At 51.1% G+C, this 21,406-nt stretch overlaps 1 protein-coding gene across 3 annotated transcripts in view; it reads right to left on the bottom strand.

Annotated features, from left to right (window-relative positions):
* PLXNA2 (plexin A2) overlaps positions 1-21,406 on the bottom strand; it is a 206,308-nt gene that overhangs the window by 160,672 nt on the left and 24,230 nt on the right. For all 3 annotated transcript variants that reach the window (XM_072831218.1, XM_072831217.1, XM_072831216.1), the window contains exons 2-3: positions 18,487-19,754; positions 12,251-12,433 (exon numbers count right to left, since the gene is read on the bottom strand). In XM_072831218.1, the coding sequence (XP_072687319.1) occupies positions 12,251-12,433; positions 18,487-19,719 (1,416 nt within the window). In that variant the 5' untranslated portion in view covers positions 19,720-19,754. The remainder of the gene's footprint in view (positions 1-12,250; positions 12,434-18,486; positions 19,755-21,406) is intronic.

The following is a 21,406-nucleotide window of genomic DNA, read 5'->3' as shown; positions in this document are numbered from 1 at the left end:
CTCACTGATGTCGGCCATCGGCCAATTGCTATCTGCACATTTGTCTTTCCATATGCGTTTGCACAGAATGGTCAATGTATAGCGTTATGTGCGGGACAGAAGGCAGAAATGAGTACAAATCCTGTGTAAAAAGAGCCTCTATTCTAGGTGAGCTTAAGATGGTCTTGCCCCTTTCTCCACAGCCTTGACGTCCTCACTGCCTATGACTAGTGCTAGGGCTGTGGGGCCATGCTCCAACACTAGGATGGATTGAGTCCACCCAACAACCTGGACTACTGGAGAGTAAGAGAAACAGTAGAAGCTAGGGTGCCTACAGTGGGGCAAAAAAGAAACCCCTATTGAGTCTTTTCAGTGTGAGGTGAGAAGACTGGGGACATCTGGAAGTCATGTTCCAGTACACCATCTGTTTTGAAGGAATTAATTTTCCATGAGTTGTCCCTGGGCATGGGTGGAAGAGGAAGTGGCATTCTTCTGAAGCCTTGGGTACCGAGAGCTTTGTCTTCTGTACCTGGGTCTCTGTGACAGGAGGAGTGGGGAATGTTCTTAGGCACAGAAGACCTGTGATAAGCAGTTTAGATACTTCTTGAACCTTCTGCTCATCTTTACGAAGTAGACATTACTATCATCACCTATCATCACTCCATTCTGAGTGGTCAGAAGATTAAGTAACTTAGCCAGGGTCATGGGTTTTATAAATAGGAAGGTTAGGACTTGAACTCAAACCATTGTCCTCTCACAATGACTTAAAAATATAAAAGGAAAAAAAATCAATAAATGATGATTTGGAGGAAAAGTTATTTTCAGTCTGAAGGTGAAAAGAGCAGGGACTCAAGCATCCCTATGTCAACTGGTACATATTATTATTCCAAGTGATAAGATGGTGTGTGTGGGGGGGTGGTCACCACATATGCTATCGTTAGCAGAGGTTTAGAGAAGCCTTGTGTGTGTGATGAATTCCCCAGACTGAGGGTGAGTGGGGTATTGCAGAGCTGGGGGCCTGGTAATAATCACAGACAGGGCTCCCTAGTAAATAAATATGCTACAATTTACCCAGAAAAGCGTCTCATCATGACAGACGGGTCATTCTTTCCCACCACGTGCGTGAAGCAGCAGGTTCTTTTAGGTGTGAGGTTAACCGCTGCTCTGTGGTCCAGGGAGCTCTCAGGGCCAGGGACCTTGAGATCAGTTGTGAGTGGGAGTCTTGCCCAATCATCTACCCAGAGATGAGGCCCAGCTGGGCCTCTCAATAGGGGTTTGGCTCAGCCCCTTTCAACTATGCTTAGAGCATAAAGAAACATTCCTCTTCCCTCAGTTGACTCATAGCCACCTTAAAGTCTGACAAAGAAGACACCACAATATCCAGTCTCTTAGCCTAAACCGGTTGGTATTAGGTTAGACTTAGGGAAGACCTTCCTGACTATGAACTTGACCATGAGCAACCACCATTGGCTCTGGCATATCCATTCCTACCGACTTCAAGGAGCTGGAGACACATCTCGGGGCTGCCCACACCAGTGGGCAGGAGAGAACCTTTCCTCCGGCTTCACCTTGGCTTGTTGGTATTTCAGTAAAGGCCCAATACAAATATAGAATGTATAATTTTCACATCATTCTTGGCAAATCCCAGGTGCGCCCCATTAGCAGAGTTCCAAGGATGCCATTCTCTATCAAGAAAAAGACACGCGGCATCGTAGTGCTTAGCTCAGGGCCCTATTAATAGCAATCCTAATTATATGGCTGCAAATTTAATTCATAGCAATGATTAGTGTCAGAATCAAAGGCATCAGGCATCAATATTGATGGAACTGCATAAGCCCCATAAACAGAGAACAAGCATTCGGGCCCATCCCCCTAGCGGAGGTCTGCTGTTAACTATTGCATTAATGTCTCTTCCAATTTTGCCAGATCAAAATGACTCCATTTTTCAGTGTCCTCCTACCACCCCCCTGGAACCTTTGCCCTGCCAGTTCTGAATGGGTATGACTGGCACACAAAAGATCCCAGACAGCATCTTTGAAGAAGAGCCCGGGGGCTCCAAGGGATGCACGGGTGATGGGCCGAGGCCCCTACGCTTTGCACAGCAGCTCTTGGCCTTGTCAGCAACACTCCTTTGTCTTCCCTTCAGAAAGCTCCCGGCAAACAATGCTGCCTGGAGAAAGGGGAGTCAGCTGGGGGCTGTGTGTGGCACAAAGGGCTGCCACCCCATCCATTGTGGCAGGGGCTGAGATGGGTGGGGAGGGGGAGGAGGCGGCCTGAGGGGGTGACACCAGGCAGCGTGTGCCGAGGTGACAGCTGCCATGTCCCGGGTTCCCAGGGCACTTTCGCTTGAAAGGGTGCAAAGCATCAGCCCTTCCACTCTTCTCTTGTGGGCAGGTGGTGGGTTACAGATGGACCCATGGGACTGAGGAGAAGGCCAACCGAGTGCTCAAAGCCAGGGCTTAACAAAACAGGTCTGGACTAAGGGACAATGTGACTCTTCAAGTTACCTCACTTTGTTGAGCGTCAGTTTACCCATATGGAAAACAGGCCGAATGTTGATCCTTATCTTACAAGGGTATTAAGAGGGCTCACCTGAAAAAACATCTAGCTCAGTGTTTAGCACATAGTAAGTGCTTAATTGATAATACAACGTCCCTGCCTCCAAAGTGGCCCAAAGTGGCCCATCGAGAGGAGAATGACAGGTAAGACCTGAGATTCCCAATTCAGTGTTCTGATAGATCAGAACCTCTTAGCCCCAAGCACGCATTCTGTGGTCAACAGGCCTCTTTGCTGGCCAGGCTCTGCTAAGATCCCCAAAGCATGTGCAGAGCGGTCGGGGATACTGGTCACCCCAGAGCAAGGCTGTACGGTCAGGTCCTTGACAGAAGGCCTGAAAAGTTCAACTGGACTTTCAGCCCCGGGACAATGATCCCTTGGTTCTGTTTAGGGAATGCTTGTACGCCAGGGAAAGGCAGACGTGAATCTGACGTTTGTGCAGAGGGAATTTCCTTCCATAGGATATAAAGAAAAGGGATAAAAACTTGGAATTGAAACACCTGGATTTGAGTCTTGCCTCTGATGCTAAGAGCCTGAGTGATTTTGAGCGGATCGTGTCACATTTCTAGGTATCAGCTGTCATAGCTATAAATGTTCACAATAAATATCTCACCTGCCCAAAGCCTGTAGGCTGGGCCAGTTTTCTGAGGTCCTTTCTAGTTAGAAAATCAGGGCCAGATTCTTGCAGGAGGGAGTACACTTTCTCCCCGGGGCGGGGTGTGGGGGACGGGCCCAACTCCACGGTCCCTCCCCATCCTGGGCTGCGCTCTCACCCACCCTGAGCCGTGAAGGTGAGGCTCCCTGATTTGTTACTAAAGTCTGTTTGTGTCTTGCTCTTTCTGGGTTATGTGAGGACACCTAACCGGTGGCATCAGTTTTCGATTCAGAGAACCAGAACATGGTAGAGAAGTGGTGGCTGATTGGGACAACACAGAGGCACCAGCTCCTAAACTGCTGCCCCACCTTGGAGCCTAGAAACCTTTCTGGAGGCTGTGACCAGAGAGGGAAGGAATCCTAGGAAGCGCTCCAAAGGACAGAAACTCGGGTTGACCACCTTGCGTCTCCATGGAGTTCCCATTTCCCTGAACACATGACAGAAGGACATGTGGTAAGAGGCAAACAGAAGTTCAAGTAGCTGCGAGCTTTCAGCTCCATCGTCTTGAATAGAAGGGACCTAGGTATCTGCTGGGCCCATCTCCACCTGAGATGTTTGTAGCTCTGGTCCCAATTCCCACATCTTCCTTTGCTTGATCCTATGAGCCTGAGCAAGTCCTTAACCTCTCTGAATTTCTGTATCACCATCTGCAACAGGGCAGAGAAATATCCCAACCCTTCCCACTCACCCAAAAAGTTTATGGGATTAATGAGCTGATAGAAACCAAGAGGCCCTGGGCCCTGGAGGAAAAGCACGGTAGGAGCAGGGACAGGCAGCAGTAAGACGTGCATGAGTCACATTGGCAGGGACAGCAGCAACGGCTGCCATCTATTAAGCGCCTACTATGCATCAGGCTCTGTATGAGGTACCTTACGTCGGCAATGTCTGGCATGCAGAACAATCCTGCGAGGCAGCATTAGTGGACCCGTTGAGGAACCCAAGGGCCCCCGTCCCGCCCCAAGCTCCACAGCTGATCCGAGGCAGAGCGTGCAGCACTAGGACATTGTGGCCAGCTTGGAGCATGCACAGGATGGGGAATGGCTCTGTTCTAGTTAATTCTGCAAAGCTGCAAGAGCCACCGGCCACTTCCCCCAGCCCCGCCCTGGGGAGGGGTCAGTTCATATTGTTTGGTGGAACTCGGAAAGCTCTCTCTGGTGACTAATGTAGCTGGATGCCAATGTCCAGCAGGATTAGATTAGTTCGGCTCAGCTGGTCTAGTCTTCTAAAGTATTTTTTCCCATGACTCAGGGCTGGAGGGGGTGGGGGGGTGGGGGGAGGAAGGGGGCAGGATTCTCTTCCTCCATCTGACCTTGCAAACATGTCACTAAAAAAGGAGGCTGATCAGACCGCTCCACTCCCCCCACCCCCCAGGGAGCCAGAGAAGAAGTGGGATTTGGGGAAAGCCTCAAAGATGTTAGTAATAATAATGCAAAGCACTTTTGTGCCAAGCACTATAGTAAGTGATTTCCATACACGATTTCACTCAGCCCTTCCAGCAGCAACTATGCGAAGTGTTTATTACTACCCCACTCCACAGAAGGGAAAAAAATCGAGGCTCCCAGGTTAAGTAACATTAGTAGTGATATTTAAGAGCAAATATGCTCAAATGTGGCATCATGCGCTCAGAAATTATTTCATCATGCTCTGTTTTCTCTACTAGCACTTATTCTCTTCCAAACACACACTATATTTTTCCTGACTTTCTTTTTCTTTCTTTCTTTTATTCATTGTTTTGTTTGTTTGTTTGTTTTTGGTCTTTTGACAGTAAGATCTAATCTTCCTGAGGGCAGGTATTTTTGACAGCTTTGTTCATAGCCGTATACTCAGAAAATGGCACATGGTAGGTACTCAATCATTTTTAGTTCAATAATGAATCATCTCATTTAATCCTCAGCAGAGGACAGCCCGGGTGGCTCAGCGTTTTAGCGCCGCCTTCGGCCCAAGGCGTGATCCTGGAGACCTGGGATCAAGTCCCACGTCCGGCTCCCTGCATGGAGCCTGCTTCTCCCTCTGCCTGTGTCTCTGCCTCTCTGTCTCTCTCTCTCCTCTCTGTGTCTCTCATGAATAAATAAATAAAATCTTAAAAAAAAACAAAAAACTCTCAGACTCTCACGAGGCCAGGACTGTCATCGCTCACATTTTACAGACGAAGAAACGGATGTGGGGGTCAGGATTATATCCCGTAAGCTCATATACTCTTCCTTATGCAAATCAGTTTCTACCTGAAGGCAGAGGACCAGACTTTGGAAGGTGGCCTTTGAAAGTCCCTTCCAAACCTGACATACATGTCCACATCCTGTATCCACGGGCAGGCAAGGCTCAACGGCCTGCAAGGATGTGCTTTGTATTTTCCTAAAGATGAGAGCTCCGTAAATATTAGCATCTTGGTCCCTGAAAAATTCTACATGGCCTATGTGGGTCACCTGGATTCTGTGAGCTAGAAGCATTACCCCTCCTCCAGCCCGTCCCTGAAACACAGTTCCCTGTGTTTCACCTGTCCTGAGATAAAGCCTCGGGCCCCAGGGGTTCACTCTTGGATGGCAAAGCAGCCTGCTCAACACACAGCCTGATGCCTCCTACAGGGACTGTCCAAGACTGAAGCTTATATGGAGCTGCACAAAAGGCACAAAAAATAAGTGAATCTTTAGTTTCTCCCCTTTCAGAATGGCTCTGGGAGATCAGGGCCTCCTCCCCAGTTGGTGGGGGGGGGGGCGTGGGGAGGAGGCATGAACAGCTGGGGCCTGGATAGAAACCCACACCCCCTCTCTACACCTGTCGTGGTCAAGCAGAGGGATGTGGTGGCCAGGGGTGGGAGTGGGGGGGGGGGGTTCCTGTAAAAATATGCCTCCTTCCGGGTGCCAACCAAGTGCTGCGGTTCCCAGCTTTCAGAAGACCAGTTCTTGGGACCCAAGAGGCCTATAAAACAACAAAACAAACAGCGCGTTTGGCGGCAGGAGCCTGGGCAGGGAGCCAAACTCATTACCGGGGATGTGATGGTGAGCTTGGAGCCACCACCCCAGCCCTGCTCTGCAGGCTCTGGGGAAGGGGGAGAGGGTGCTTGTTCCCCACGACCCCAGCCCCCAGCGCTGCTGAGATGCCCGAGGGGTTGGGGCTTCGGGTCAGCCGTCACAGGTGCCAGGAGAGCCACCAGGTCACCTAGAAATGGACCCTGGTTGTTTACTCAATCCAGGGTTCACACTGAGAAATGAGTGAATCATTTCCACTGAGAGGAATGAGTGGCTATTGTTTGGTGGCGTTGGCACAGACAGACAAGCATGTTTCTCAGCTTTTCATCCAATTTGGCCTTCTGTCCGCCAAGACAACTCCACCCCATGAGGAAGTCAAGTAACAGGTTAGGAACTTCTGTGCGTTGGGGGAGGAAAGTATAAATGCCAATGTCAATACTGCCAATGGGGAGGGGCACGTAATCTTAGGTAGGATACTTCATATCTCTGTGGCTCAGTGTTCCAGATCTGTAAAATGGGGCGGAGAAGCAGGGGGCAATCACCCTATCTACTAGAAGTAGTCTCCGCCGATGAAGAGGGCTGGGCCGTAGAAAAGTGTCTTGTAAGTAATCGATGTTATCAAAAAACTGAGCAATAACCCTGGGGCTTAGGAGAGTTATTACTTGGGTGTTCTTGATGGATTTTTTCCAGCACCTAAGCTGCTACTGCAAAGAGCTCCAGTTTTCCCGGCTTTGCTTAGTAAACCGTTTGTGAAATTAGAAAAAGGAGAATGGGCTTGGGATGGTGGGGCTTCCTGTGGGCTGAGGATGGGAGACCTTGGGTTGGTTGGTATGTCCCTTAGGGAAAGACAGAATTTTCCTCAAGAATTTCACAGGCATTTCCGTGGCCATGCTGGTTAGCTAATGGGAAGGGACACGGTGCCAAAAGAGGCCAGGGCTCTCCCCAGAACTGGAAAAGGGCTACGTCTCTGCGGATTTCTAAAACTGCCCAAGAGTCCTATAAACAGAGGGCTGGCAGGGTGGGGGCAGGGTGGGGGCTACCTGGGTCCTTGCACCTGCTCCCTGCTGTCAGCAAGCTTGCATCTGATCCAAGGGAGGCAGATGGCTGGCCATGCTATTCTGGGGATCTCCAGGCAACAGGGTAAACACTGTCCCCTCCTTCCACCCTGGCCGCTGCATCTGAGAGTACTGCCCACCCTCTTCTAAACGTCCACAAACTCTTTTCCTGTTACCCACCAAGCTGTCCCGTTTTCTTGACTCCTCATCCCATCGTCACCCCTGATGTATCCACCACAGCGTAACTTCCTTCCCTTGCAAACCAGCCACGTCAACAGCAGTCACTCTTGGCGTCCGGTTCTCTTCCAATCAGTGCAAATAGGTGTCTGGCCTGAAGGCGGCACCCAATACATTGGAGAAAAATTTAACGAGCCCCTAATAATGGGTGAGAGATGTTGGATCTGGCTGTGGGGAAGGGGGATCTGAATATGAAAAAGGTGGTCCCTGTCCTTCAGAATCTGTGAACTTCAAGCGGACACGAGTAGCTGCTCCCACGTCGGATGCCATCAGAGCAAAATGACATGCGGTGAGGGGTCTGAGGAGGGTGCTACTCACAGTGCTTGGAGGATGGGGGAAGGGACACGTCACCAGCCCCTGAGCAGCAGGTGGGGTTTCCGGGGGGGCTAGAGAACTCGTTGGCTAGAGTCAACAACTCGTACTGCTGGGTGAGGCCCCAGGGCCGAGGGGTCTGGGGAGGCCCATGGGGACACAAAGCTGAGGCTGAAGCAGAAGCTTCAGCAGCCGTAAAGGGAGAGAAGGAACCAGAAAGACTCTGCCTTGAACCCGGAGACAATCCTCCATCCCGTGTCCTGGCAGCTTCAGCCCACCTCCCTCCCTCCCTCCTGTGCCCCAGGACCTGTGCTCGAATTGCCTCTTAGGCTCCTCCCGGGGTCCTCCCCTGGAGCTGGGAAGTCTTACTCAGTGAGTTTGTGGCATCCCTGCTCCGTGACTATCCAGTCTCTGCTTCGATATTTCCACTGACTGGGAGCGCATTCCCTCGAGTCAGTTCTTTCCATGTTGGGATAGTTTGGCTACCAGAAACTTCCTCCGTATAGTAAGTGGAAAATGTGCTTTACTGTAAAGCCTGCTCCCTGGTTCTTTTCTGCCCTCTGGAGCCACAGCAAGTAAGTCTAGTTCAGCTTCCACAGCTTGATGGCTAAGCGTGCAAACTGTGAAACTAGATGATAAGGGTTCAAATCTTGGCTCTGCCATTGATTAGCTCTGTGGCCTCAGAGGAATGCCTTTGCCTTCTGTGGCCTCTATTCCTTCACCTGTAAGGTGGGGGTGATAACAGCACCTACCTCATGGAGTTATGTCAAGATTAAATGCATTACTAGATATCGAGCTCATGAGCATAGTAAGCGCTTGGTAAATTATATTACGTGAAGAAAGCTGTTTTGTTTCCTCCTATACTCTTCTTTCCCTGAGTTGTTATCCTTTCAAAAACATTCTTCACATAGCATAGCTCCACCATCTCACGACCTGGAAATTATTCTATCAGTGCAGTAAAGACTAATTCAGTTTAGGAAAGCGGTATCACACGGTTGGCTCCTGTTGACCCTGTGGTCAGCAAAATCCCAAGACCCTTTTTGCTTAGTCCTCCCAGGGCTGGTGAGAGGTGCTCACCTTGACTTTCCCCTCACCCATCCTCCAAACCCCTCTGTGCACTCTAGACCTTTCCAGGTGCATGCTTTGTGCCCCCTCCGTGTGGCACCCAAGGCCTAGAATGCCCTTCTCTCTTTCTCCCACTAGTCAATTCATTATAAGAGCACCCACCCTTTCCCAGGCACCTGCTAGGACCTCACCGATTTTACTTCTCCTATGACAAGAGTGGTCAATTGTGGTCAGATCAGTTGAGTGAGTCATGGGGAAGCTTCTAGAACAGTGATGGCATACAAGAGTGCTCAGTGGGAGTTTCTCTGTCCCAAATCTTGGCACCCTTGCTCCTCAATAAAGCCTCCAAGGTTGATCACACCACAGGGCTGGTTTCTCTGCAATTGTTCCATTCCTGTGGTGAGCCGCGGCCTGTCTCCTGGCCACCTGTCATGCACTGACCCTGAGCCTATGCAGGTATTGCACACCTTGGCTTTCAGGTCTCATCCTCATTGTGCCTCTTCCTTCCACACACTCGTGGCTCAGAAGGCAGTGGCCTCGTCTGTGATGCTCCCCCAGAGTCTAGCAGAAACAGAGTCTGTCACAGTACAGAAGAGCACCTCATGGTCATGCCATGGTCTCCTGCTTCCTCTACACTTCCCTGCACAGGGACATCCTGTTCTGATGACTGCAGTGGATGGGGACTGGACAGTCTGACAGATGCCTGGTCAGGCAGGGAAGAAGTGAGCAGTTCTGACGCACCCTGCTTCCCTCTCCTCTCCAAACTCTTAGCTGTTTTTTTTTTTTTTTTTTCTTCTTCTTCTTCTTTATTTTCCTTCCTGTGTTGAAAGAGCTATGGGGCCTGGACCATGGTAGAGTTTCCTGGGGACATTCCAGAAATTCCTCATGGGCTGTTGCTCTGGAGAGGGTGGGGGCAAGCGGGTGGGTAAATGGGAGGCCAGTGGGAGCCAGGGTGGAAGTATCAGGTGCCTCAAAAGAGTGTGGGTGGAAAGGAAGGGCGGGCTGTGCAGAAGAAGGAGGGATACCATGAGCTCATAGAAACAGCTGAAGAAAGGCCAAGTGAAGACTGAGAAGGAGCGGCCACCTTGCAGGTTGGAACAAGTCATGGGCGGCCACACCCCTAGCCTTGCCCTTGAACCCGCTGACATGCCTCTTAGCGACTTGTCCACCAGGATTCCAACAAGGCCAAGAGAACTTGGCTCACTTGGGTGTGTGGCTTGGAAAGATGCCTCAAGCAGCCCCCTGTGTGTGCTGCACAAGATGTCTAGAGCTATGAGAAGGTCAGCACCAGGGTTCCTTTGCATCTGGCTGGATCATTCTTCCTTTACTCAGGCCTCCTCCACCCTTTCGGCAACTGTTCATTCCTTAGCGCAGACCCAGGGCTGACGAGAATGGACGCACTAGTCCCTGGCTGAACTCCTTAGCAAGCCTAGACCTGAAGATTGTTCTCAGCCTCTATCCCCTGTGCTCCGTGACTGCCTCTTTAAATAAAAAAAAGGGTGCCAAATTGAGTGTCAGGGCAAGAAACAACTTGTCCCAGTCTCTATGCCTGGACAAGTCACTGGTTTTCTCTGGGTCTCAGTTTCCCTGCCGAGCAATGAGCGTCTTGGGCCAGACGATCTCTAGAATTTCTTAGAGTGGTTCTAGTTTTCAAAAGCAGTTTTGGGACCTATCCCATCTGTGAACACTTGGTGAAAGAATGAGGCAGAAAGAGGTACATAAATATGAACAGAGCATGACCCCTGTCCTGTCTTTACTAGAACTTTCAAGAGAATACAGGAGACAGTCACACAAATGATCCAGAATAGTGGATGAAGGCGCCAGAAGAAAAGGGGAAGGTGCTGAGCACCAGCCTGGCGGTCGGTACAGCTGGGCCCTCGAAAGCCTCTGTGCATTATAGAAAAAGGTGGTCTCTGTGGGCAGATGACTACTAAGTTTATGGATGTTTCTACCCTAGAGTGCATGGCCTGACAGAGAGAGCTCAGGCTGGACTTCAAACCCGAAGGCTCCTTGGCCCAATGCTCCTATGCAAGGCCCTATCTACCTGACTACACAGAGAGCTAACCCTGCAGGGAAGCAGCCAGCCTCAGGGGTCCACGCTCAACACCAGCCCAGTGGAACATGCCACTTTTAAATCCTGGTAGGATCTCTTAAGGCAACTCCTTCCACCACCACCTCCCTCCCCGTCCTGGGGAAGCACACGTAGGAACCACACCCATACTCTCTTCTGTGGGCCTCAAGGCCAAGCGAAGGTCCACAGTCCCAGGTAGAGTAGGGGCGCAGGACAGGAGCAAGTAGCAACCTCCTCGCAGAGCGAGAAAAGGCTTAAAGGGCCTCAGCATCATGAGAACCAGAAGCGGTCTGGACAGTTCAGCAGCCCCACACAAACCTAGACCAGTTTTTCTCACCTCCTCTGGCAGCGACTCAGAACAAGCAGAACATGCAAATGCTCCCTCAGGCTCCCTTCCTGTCACCCTCCTTCCACATTCCCTAAAGACACCTCTCCCCCAGTCCTAAATGGATTTGGGGGAAGGAGCTGCAGAGGTGATGTCAACATCAAGGGGCCAGATGCGGCAAGGTCTGGCATGTGCCTTAATCCACAGGTGGCAGGACTGGGGAAAGGTAGCAGAAGGGTAAGCCTGGGAAAAAGGGATTAGCTGGGACCGGAAAGAATGTGGCTGCTGTAATCCCACGTAATGAACCAGACGGCGCTCGTCTCTGCCCCCCAGCACTAGACAAGCAGGTACAAGCGGCTGGCTTCAGCCCGGCGCGCCGAGGCCTTCCGTGCTGCCAGCCCCAGCCAGCCAGTGCCCTCCAGCTGGCAAAGGTGCCCGGGGCAGGCAAGATAAGATATCTACTTCCTCCTGGCAGCCCAGGCAGGTCTTGAGCGGGGAATGGAAGGGCGAGAAAGAGTCTGTGATTGCAGGAGGCGGAAAGGCAGGGGCGCGGTTTCTCACCCAGGCACCATATGCCGCCAGAGCAGCACGACCATTTGCCTGGATTCTTAGAACCGGGCCCCGTCACCTGCTGCCACCAGCTGCTTCGGATGCAACAAAGACTTCTGACCAGTACAATCAACTCTATGCACCGTGGCGAAGGATTTGCGACGAGGGTGACTCATAACACGGTTGGTCAAAGCATCGGTTCTACTTGATTTGGAGATAAAGGCTGATTCCTTTCTCCCCCACCCTCAGGGTAAGATACCTTCCTAATTCTGTGAAGTTTGGCCGATACTGAAACATGCTTGCATTCCTAGACACTCTCCGACTAATGACCGGAGGAAGCAGCTAGAAGATAAGCTACAACATTAACCCCTACCTCCTACTCGCCCATTCAACTCCCTTCAAGATAAGGAAGAGTTGCCTGTCTTAAATCTCCACCAACAGCTGAACAGCACTGGGGCGTCTGGGCTCATGGACTCTTACCTTTTTCAGCTTGCCGCTCTTGGTCCCCACAAAAACCACGCTGTAACCATTGTAAACGTAGGAGGCCACTGAGGTCATGCGGTCCCGGCTGGTGGTGTACAGGGTCAGGCCCTCCACTGGAGTGGAGCCTCCAAGCGGCTGGTTGATGTCCAGCCCGCAGAAGTTGTCATCGATGGGGACCGGCTGGAGGGAAAGGAGGGCATGAGGGTAAATCACCGCGGAAGTGTGGCCAAGTCTCTTCACCCTAGCCCATACCCAACCGCCAGCCCAAGGCTTCCAGGCCTTGGCACAGACATGGGGTTCGGGACCCTAACACATGACTCAAACAAAAATATCTCATGAGCTGACTCACAGATCCCACACCCAGCTCCTGTGAAACCAGCTAGAGGGGTCTGCAGCCTTCCTCACACTAACCCGCAGCCACGCATCCACTCTTCTGCCAAGAGATCTGAGCTAATTTGCAAAGCTGAGGGCTTGAACTCATCTTCTGATCATTTTAATGTCCCTTCGGACCATAGCATTCTGTAGATGCTTCTATTTAGATAGCGGAGATTCCGTCCGGAGGCAACACCACAGGATTTCTATCAGCTGGAGAGGGTTTCTGGTTCGTGTCTTGCGCTGCAATGTCTCCCTTTGGGCCTAAGGAATTGTAAACCACTCAATTATTCACCAGATCCTGTACTGGCAATAGATTGAAAAGGATCATCGTAATATGGGGCAGGCCCTCACACGTTGGAAAAGTTACTTACTCTGCATAAACCTCAGTTTCTTCATTTGTCATACTACCTGACCATTTTTCTGAGAAAATTATTGAGGAGCAAATGGAATAATCCATTCCTCAGAGTTTTGTTAAGATGTACAGCAATTGCCACTGCTGGTCTCCCACAATGTTCGTGGAAATATAAATAAAAGAGAGTGCTGGAGGTGATATCCTTCCCATTACCAGGCTTTTGAAGGGACTGGTGCTGTGCCTAGAGAAAGAGTATCTTTCAGAAGACGCTGGGGCGCCTCTGAAACAAGAATTACCCTGAGCAAATGGAAAAGTAGCTTACCCAAAAGTACGAAGACCTGAATTCTGGCCTCCGCTCTAGTACTAAGTGGCTGTGCAAACTTGGAAGAGTAATATCCTCTTTCGGGGCTGTTAAAAGGGATAGTAAATGGATTGTTTCTGAGTTCTCACTCACTCAAAAGAAGAAAAAGGAAGAAGACTGTATGCTTCCTGAGGACAGGGGCTACTGAAAGGCTTAGCCTGCCTACACGATGCCTGACCTGGGGCTGGGCCATGGTGGCTCCTCTGATGAAGCTCCGCTTGACTCTACCGCCAAGAATCCTGTGGGCAGAGGCTACAGGCTCTGGGCAAGCAAGAACCCAGAGTCCCGTGGCAGCTGTTCCTTCTGGGGCTGACAAGGCATCTCAGAGGAGGAAGGAAATGACTATCGTGGGAATCATAGAAAGCGTTAGGGAGAAACATGCAGACCGTTCCCTTCAGCTTCCTCCTCTCACCCTTACCAGGGAAGAACGGGCTGGTGCATCACTCACTGACAGCCGATTTCCTTGGAATAATTGGCTTATGAGCTAGGGCATGTGATGGCTGAACCAGGGACTTCCCATCTGTTCCCTTCTCAGATCCAAAGGGAATAGACTCCTACCTTGTGATTCCTTGGTGTCTTGCAGAGAGCTGCTGCCCCTGATACTGGTAGGGAAGGTGGAGCTGCCCTTGTCTGTGTGTGAGTGTATGCAGTGCTGGTGTGGGGGGTGTGTGTATGTGGGTGAGCGTGTGCATGTATTCTTTGTAAAGGGACTGACATTCAAGTTAAGGATGCCCTTGAACAACTAGATATCAGGAAGACCCACACAGCAGAAGGGATAAGCTCCTCAAGAAGGGAGTAAAGCTAAAGCAGTGGCATACTGGACAGCTCATGAGGGATGACTGCGTATGTGTCTGCATTTGGTGGCATCACAGTGGTGGCTTGAAGTTGGCCAGGGTTGGAGTATTGACACCACGGAAATTAGCAGGTGCTTCTAATCAAGTGTCCCCACCCCATCTTCACTCCCTAAATAGAACCAGCTATTTGATATTTACTAGCACATCACTAGATCAAATGATGGAAATTTCTAGCTCCTTAGAGAGGCAGATCAGAGCTACCCGCCTTTTTATGTAACCACTTTTTTTTTTTTAAAGATTTTATTTATTTATTTATGAGAGACACACAGAGAGGCAGAGACACAGGCAGAGGGAGAAGCAGGCTCCATGCAGGGAGCCCGATGTGGGACTCGATCCCGGGTCTCCAGGATCAGGCCCTGGGCCGAAGGTGGCGCTAAACCACTGGGCCACCCAGGCTGCCCCTATAACCACTTTTTATGTTTTCTACTTTTCTTTTTCATCCCTACACCATAGGCAGCAGGGACCCTGGTATGACTCAAGAAATCTAAATTGTAGTCCTGTTGCTACCACTATCCAGCCATGTGACCTTGGTATGTCATGGACTCTGAGTCTCGGTTTTCTTATCTGTAAAGGGAAAGGAATGGATCGGGTGATGGTCAAGCTTTCTTTAGCTCTGAAAGTCCTCGATTCAAGGCTTTAGCTCCTTTCCCATTTTCTCCAGGGGCTGATAAGGCTGCAGAGTCTGGGCATAGGCATATCCAAGCCAATTTCTGAGAAATGAGGACAGAAGCAAAAAAACAAAAAACAAAAAATACCAAAAAAACCCAACTTCCCAGTGGTTGTGGATTTCTCTACATCCCTCCTGATTCTAGAATCTCCAGAGCTGTAAGATAATTTTTTGTTTGTTTTTTGGTTTTGTTTTGTTTTTTAGCCTAAGCCCCTGGAGTTGGCTGGTGTTTCTTTCTCTCTCCTCTAAATTGTCGAGTGTTTCCAAACATCTGATGCCCCTTTATTTTTGCTCAGATGGTGAGAGCTTCAAGTATGGCTTTCCTTAACTGCAGCATGGCTAAACAGAAAGAGCTTGGACTCAGAAGTCATATGGGCTGAGCTGAACTCATATCCCTTCTTTGTCATTAGAGTAAATTAAGCAATTTACTCAGTCTTTGTCTTTGTTTTTCCATCTGCCAAATGGGGATGATCTGCTTTGCTTCATAAGGTTATACTGAGCATCGAATAAGATAGCACTTAAATTGCCCAGCTCGGTCTTCAGTACACAGTTTCCATTCAATGAGTGATAGTCCTCTTCCTCATCCCTTTTCTGGGCACAGAACTCAAGTCTTTCATCTGAGAGCTTCATGCTAGTTCAGATATTATGTTAAAATGAAGCCCCTGGGACCAGTTTCGCTCACCAACCCTTAACCCTCTCCAAGGCCACCAAATCATTCTGGATCCCCAGGTCTGAGACTCCTTGGATTATAAGGATTTTAAGCAGCTCCTCCTAGTCCAGCTTCCCTGCCTGCCCTGCTGTAAAGGTTGTACCAGAGGAGTGTGATTCTCAGGGGTGGGGCAGGAGGGCCGAGGAAGGGCTGTTCTCCGAGGTCCTGGTCCCACCTACTATCACCTCTTTCCCAGTGCCTTTGCTGCTCTTTGGTCACTAGCCCGGGCTTGTCTCTCTGCAAGCCACTGGAGCCAGAGAAGGGTGTCGGCTTCCTCTTCCCTCTGGCTCAGAAGCAGGCAGGAATCAGCAGTTTCCTCCTGACAAGGCCCTCTCTGGGTGATGGGAACCGGGCTTAACCCTTGCATTTCCTCTCTACCTCTCCAGATTGGCTGGGGACCATAAATTATAGAATCTCAGTGCTGTAAGGAACTTAGGAGAGGATCTAGTTCAGCCTCCTCATTTAATAAAAGTGAAATATGGGATCCCTGGGTGGTGCAGCGGTTTGGCGCCTGCCTTTGGCCCAGGGCGCGATCCTGGAGACCCGGGATCGAATCCCACGTCGGGCTCCCGGTGCATGGAGCCTGCTTCTCCCTCTGCCTGTGTCTCTGCCCCTCTCTCTCTCTCTCTGTGACTATCATAAATAAATAAAAATTTAAAAAAAATAAATAAATAAAAATAAATAAATAAAAGTGAAATAACAGAGGCGCCTGGGTGGTGCAGTCAGTTAAGCACCTGACTCTTGGTTTTGGCTCAGGTTGCGTTCTCAGGGCCCTGACCTCAGGGTTGTGAGATCGAGCCCCACATAGGGCTCCATGCTCAGCTCGGAGTCTGCTTGAGGTTCTCCCTCCCTCTCCCTCTGCCCCTCCAGCCCGTGCTCTCTCTCTTTCTCTAAAATAAATGAGTAGCTCTTAAAAAAAAATAAAAGTGAAATAGAAGCAAACAACTGCTTCTTCGTTATTATAATAAACGCTAACCATTATAGCTTCCATATATCGAATGCTTATTATGTGTCAAGTATGGTGTTAAGCATTTTATATACATTTTCTATTTGATCTCCATAACAGTCATAAAAAGAGGGTATTATTATCTCTATTTTAAAGATGAAAAAAACTATAGCTCGAACCAAATACGTAGCTTGCCCAAAGTCACACAGTTTTAAGTGGTGGCACTGATTTTTAGGTACAAATCCACTGGACCTCAAAGTCCGTTGTCTTTACTGCTATCCTATCTACCAAGCCGATGATGGTGTGGATGGAAGAACAGATGAGGCATGACCTGTTTTCTTGCTTTAAGAAGTGGTTTTTGGTTCCAATAGCAGGCACTCTCAATTTAGGGTACTCAAAAGGCCATCTGGGTCCATCGGTCTCAGATTTTCCCCCAGGCTATATAGATCCAGAGTCCACAACACTTTGCACAGAAATCTATTTAGCACTTGTCACACATCCTAATTAGTTAACTAATAATGGTAAACCTAACACGGTGCTAATCTTTGTAGTATCTCATCTGATCATCCCACGAGGCGGGCATTATGATTCCCATTTCACAGACGATAATGTAGAGACGTTTAATTACTTCTGAAGCCAGCAAACAGCACGGATAGTATTTGAACTGCGATCTTGGTCTCCGAAGCCCAAGCTCCTCATCACTGTATTACACTGCCAGGATCTCCCTCTCTTTCCCACTCCCTTTCTCTCTCTCTCTCTCTCTCTCTCTCTCTCTCTCCCCCACAAGGTTATGAGGTATGTGAGAGTAGTTATCACATCTTTTTACGTATGCATCCCCAGTACCCGGCACAGTGCTGGGCACCTGGAACATCTTCAATACTCTCTTGTTAGATGGATGGATGGATGGGTGGATAGATAGGTGATGGATGGATGGGGAGGGAGGAATGGAAAAACAGAGAGAAGGATGAATGGATGGGTGGACAGACGGATGGGTGATGAATGGATGGAGAGAAGGATGGTGATGGATGGATAGATGCATGGGTAGATGGTGACCACTTAGATGGCAGCATCTTGACCCTCCGTCAGGACAGTGCTTGCCACTGATGTTCTCCTATCTGTTGTCCTCTGATCTGGATCCTGAGCTTCCCTTCCTCTCTTTTCCTTTTGCCCAGACTCTGAATTCTTCTTTCCTAGTTCTCAATCTGCCAGTCAAGCTTGACTACTCCTTTCCGTCTCCTCCTGCTTACCTATCCCCCTGCCTACTCCACTCCTGCACTTGGCTTCCCAGTGGCCTACAAAGCCCCGCATGTGCACGATCTGGTCCCCGACACCACTGATCGGCCTCATGCCTTACCACCCTTTCTCCCCATGCTCTGATCCAGCTGCAGTGGCCTCCCCCACTGCTCTTCACACTCCAGGCATGCCCTGAATTCTTTGCACTTGCTGCTCCCTCTCCAGAATGTTTTCCCCAGATATCAACATGACTCACTTCCTTACCTTCCTCAGCCTTTGCTCAAATGCCACTTTTTCAATGACTCAATCTTCTTGGGTACTGCCCCTCCCTCTTCCCTGCTTTATTTTTCTCTACAGCAATTATTGCCATCTGACAGAGGACACCTTTTATGTATTTATTTGTGTCCCTTCACTCATGAAAGCTCCACGAAGGCAGCGCACTTTGCTGGCTCGCTCACTGCGGAAGCCGGCAGTGCCTACAACGGTGCCCGGTATGGTTGCAGGCACTCCATGGGTATTTTTGGAATGACTCTGTGAGATCAACACACACACACTCCAAGTGTCCGGTATAGGTCAGGCTCTGTGTTTCTGGTTATAGCCAGATAACGTGAACCTGATAATCCCTCTCATCTCAGGCTGTTGGTGGTTGGGGAACAGGGTGAGCAATGGGCCACCCACAGGAGAGCCGCAGCCCACATCACGGATCAGGAGTAGGGTGAGGGGAGTGCGCCCTTACCGCCTTGGTGCACTGGACGTCCTTCCCCAGCAGCCAGTTGAGCTCCAGGTTGCCCTCGCCCTGGTAGCAGGACTGCAGGCGCTCCTTGATCTGCAGGTTGATGGCCCGGATGGGGAAGGCACAGAGGGCAGAGTCGTCGGGAGGGTGGTGATACTGCTTCTGCCCTTTGGAGAAGATGGCAAAGAGCACGTCATCCCGGCTGCTGATATTGAAGGCCTGGGCCAGGGAGTCCCCGGGCTTGGCCAGGTAAGCGGCCTGCAGGAGGCGGTACTCCACACCCGCCCGGGTGCAGCCGAAGGGCAGGGACACGTATGAGTGGAACTTGGGGTCGTCCTTGCAGAGGCGCACGATGCGGGAGGTGTAGAACAGGTCCCCCGCTGAGTTGATGGCCACACCCTCGGGGGTCTCGGGCTGCACCGTCAGGAAGTAGACGAAGCCCCCGCTGGCGAAGCCGTAGATGTAGAAGATGTCGAAGTGGGAGACCAGGGCCAGGGTGTCGGAGGGGATCTTGATGAGGGAGGAGACGAAGTCGCTGTGCAGCTCGTAGTCGAGCATGGCAGAGGACTCGGGGTCGCGGGGCAGCTTCCTGCTGGACAGGGTGGGGAAGTAATCCTGCTTGCCGTCCACGGCGGTGCCGATGAACAGCTTGCCGTCCTCGCCGTCGGAGCGCACGATCACGCCGTACATCGTGCCCGTCTTGTTGACGCTGGACAGGTAGTGCTCCTTCTTGTGCGACGGCTCCACCAGGATGAAGAGGTCGTCGAGCCGCAGCAGCTTGCACACCCCCTGGTAGAGGCTGCCGCACGCCAGCAGGCGGTTCTCCGAGTAGTCGATGATGAGCAGCTTGTTGACGTTGTTGGTGAGGGTCAGCACCTCGCTGCAGGGCTGCACGATGAGCGGCGGGTAGCAGGACTTGTTGTCCTCCTCCGGCCCCGTCTTGTGAGCCACCTGGATGGTCAGGTTGCCCGTCAGCTTGTACACCCGGTTGATGGCCCCCACGTACACCGCCCCCGTGCCTCGGTGGACGGTCAGGTGGTTGAAGGTCCAGTCCCGGTTCTCGGAGTGGAAGGTGCTGAACTGGGGCATGCCGGCGGCCCCGGGGGCCAGCAGCACCCAGACCACAGAGAGCAGGACCACAGACCAGCTGTCAACCTCTGCAGCCCGTGGCCAGGGCCTCCTCTGTTCCATCCTGAGTGGGGCGGGGACGAGGACACAGATCCTCCGGGTTCTCATCTACTCCACCGTCCTGGGCTGGCCCTCACATGGTTCTGGAAAACACAAGGCAGAGTGGTCAGACTGAAAAATAAATCCTGGGAAGATAGAATAGGATGGCTTGACCCAGGGTCCCAATCCCGGCTAGCTCTGAGTCTCTTCCTTCTGTAATTTTGGTTTTTCTATTTTTAACATACTTTCCCCCTCCTTGGGATGTTCAGGGAATCCTGTTATCTATTTTGGTCTCCAGCCTTTACGCTGTAAAATACTTCTTCTTCTTCTTCTTTTTTTTTTTTTTAACTTTACAAAGCATCTCTATTTCTGTCTTCTTAAGACATCATTTTTATCTCTCAGAGAGGTTAAATGACTGTTTAAGTTCACCCAGCCAGTCGATCTGAGCGTCGGCACGGAAGCCTGTCCTCCCTACCCAGGTGTCACGTCTGTCCTCTCCCGGTCGAGTGGAAATCTCTCCTGTTTTTGAAAAGCTTGTTTAGAAGGCCCTCTTTCAGGCTCTCCAGGTCAACTACTCCCAGAGCCTGATCTTGCAAATAAAATTCCTTCTTATTTCAGACTTCCAGCCCCAGCCTCCACCAGCTCCCCCTCCACTGCTGCATTTCAGTACTTTCTCCTCCTCTGTCCTCCATGGGGAAGGGGAAGGGCTGTTCATCCTGAAACACAGTGCCCCCCACTGCCCCTCGGCCCCGTCCTCTCCAGAAAGAATCCCTGAGCGTTAGCTACTGAAATGGGTCAGAAAAGTGAGACATGGGGAGACTGTTGAGACTGGGGTCCTCACGTGCTCCATTCAGGGGCCCGAACAGCCCCAGGGAGAAGGGTGGGTACCCCCCCACCTTGCTTTGGGACAAGCAGGTGGCAGTCACTGCCTCTCCAGTGGGCAGGCCGTCGGGTCTGGCGGAAGTTGCTTCCACTTGGGCTTCTCCACAGGTCCTTGCGGAGGGAGACTGGCTACCTTTTTTTTTTTTTTTTTTTTGCTGCGCAGGGGCGTGGAGGCCATTCCCCCCTGTGCAAAGGGGGCTCCACGGCACTGAAGCACCTGGATGAATCGCAGGAGGACCCACCTGGGAATCTCTGCCTTCACCTCCTCTCCTGTGCCTTCTCCCCAAGAAGCTCAAAGAGCAGAGTTGTACAAATTTTGCTTCACGGGCCCCTTCCATCAAAATCCTCTTTCAATTCCAGCTTCTAGCTCCCCACCTGAGTCCAGCTCGAGCCACCTGGGCAAGACTTCTGGGTTTGGAAATGTGGGGAGGAGCAGAGGGGGGTGAGCTGAGGGTTAGCCCATTCCAGCCACTGTGGGGAGGGGCTGGGGGGGCACGACCGTGGAAGGGTGCGTGAGCTCAATGCCAGGCCTCAGCCTGTCCTGCCTGAAGTCCAGTCACTCTCCTGTCCTGACTCCTTTGCTCTTTCCCCTCCGACCCTCAGGCTCTGAGGCTTTTCTGTACTCTAGGAAGCTGCCCAGAAGGGCAAGGTGGGGCTCCTGTGGAGAGCTCCTAGATTCCCGGGCAGAGGATGGGCCTGTCCACGTCTGCGAGCGCTGCCTCTGACCTTCAGGGACAACCCTCCCAGGCAAGTCCGGACAGAACCGTGGGCGCGGGAGGCGGCAGGAATGGAAGCACCCAAACCAAGGATGGAGACTTGGCTCCAAGGCGCCCTAGGAGAGTCGTGTCTCCTTCAAACCACACCCCCCCCCCCA

This window comes from Canis lupus, chromosome 6, assembly GCF_048164855.1.
Source record: "Canis lupus baileyi chromosome 6, mCanLup2.hap1, whole genome shotgun sequence".
Classification (NCBI taxonomy): Eukaryota; Metazoa; Chordata; class Mammalia; order Carnivora; family Canidae; genus Canis; species Canis lupus.
Note: the sequence above shows the minus strand (reverse complement) of the source record. Positions and strands in the feature narration are given on the sequence as shown.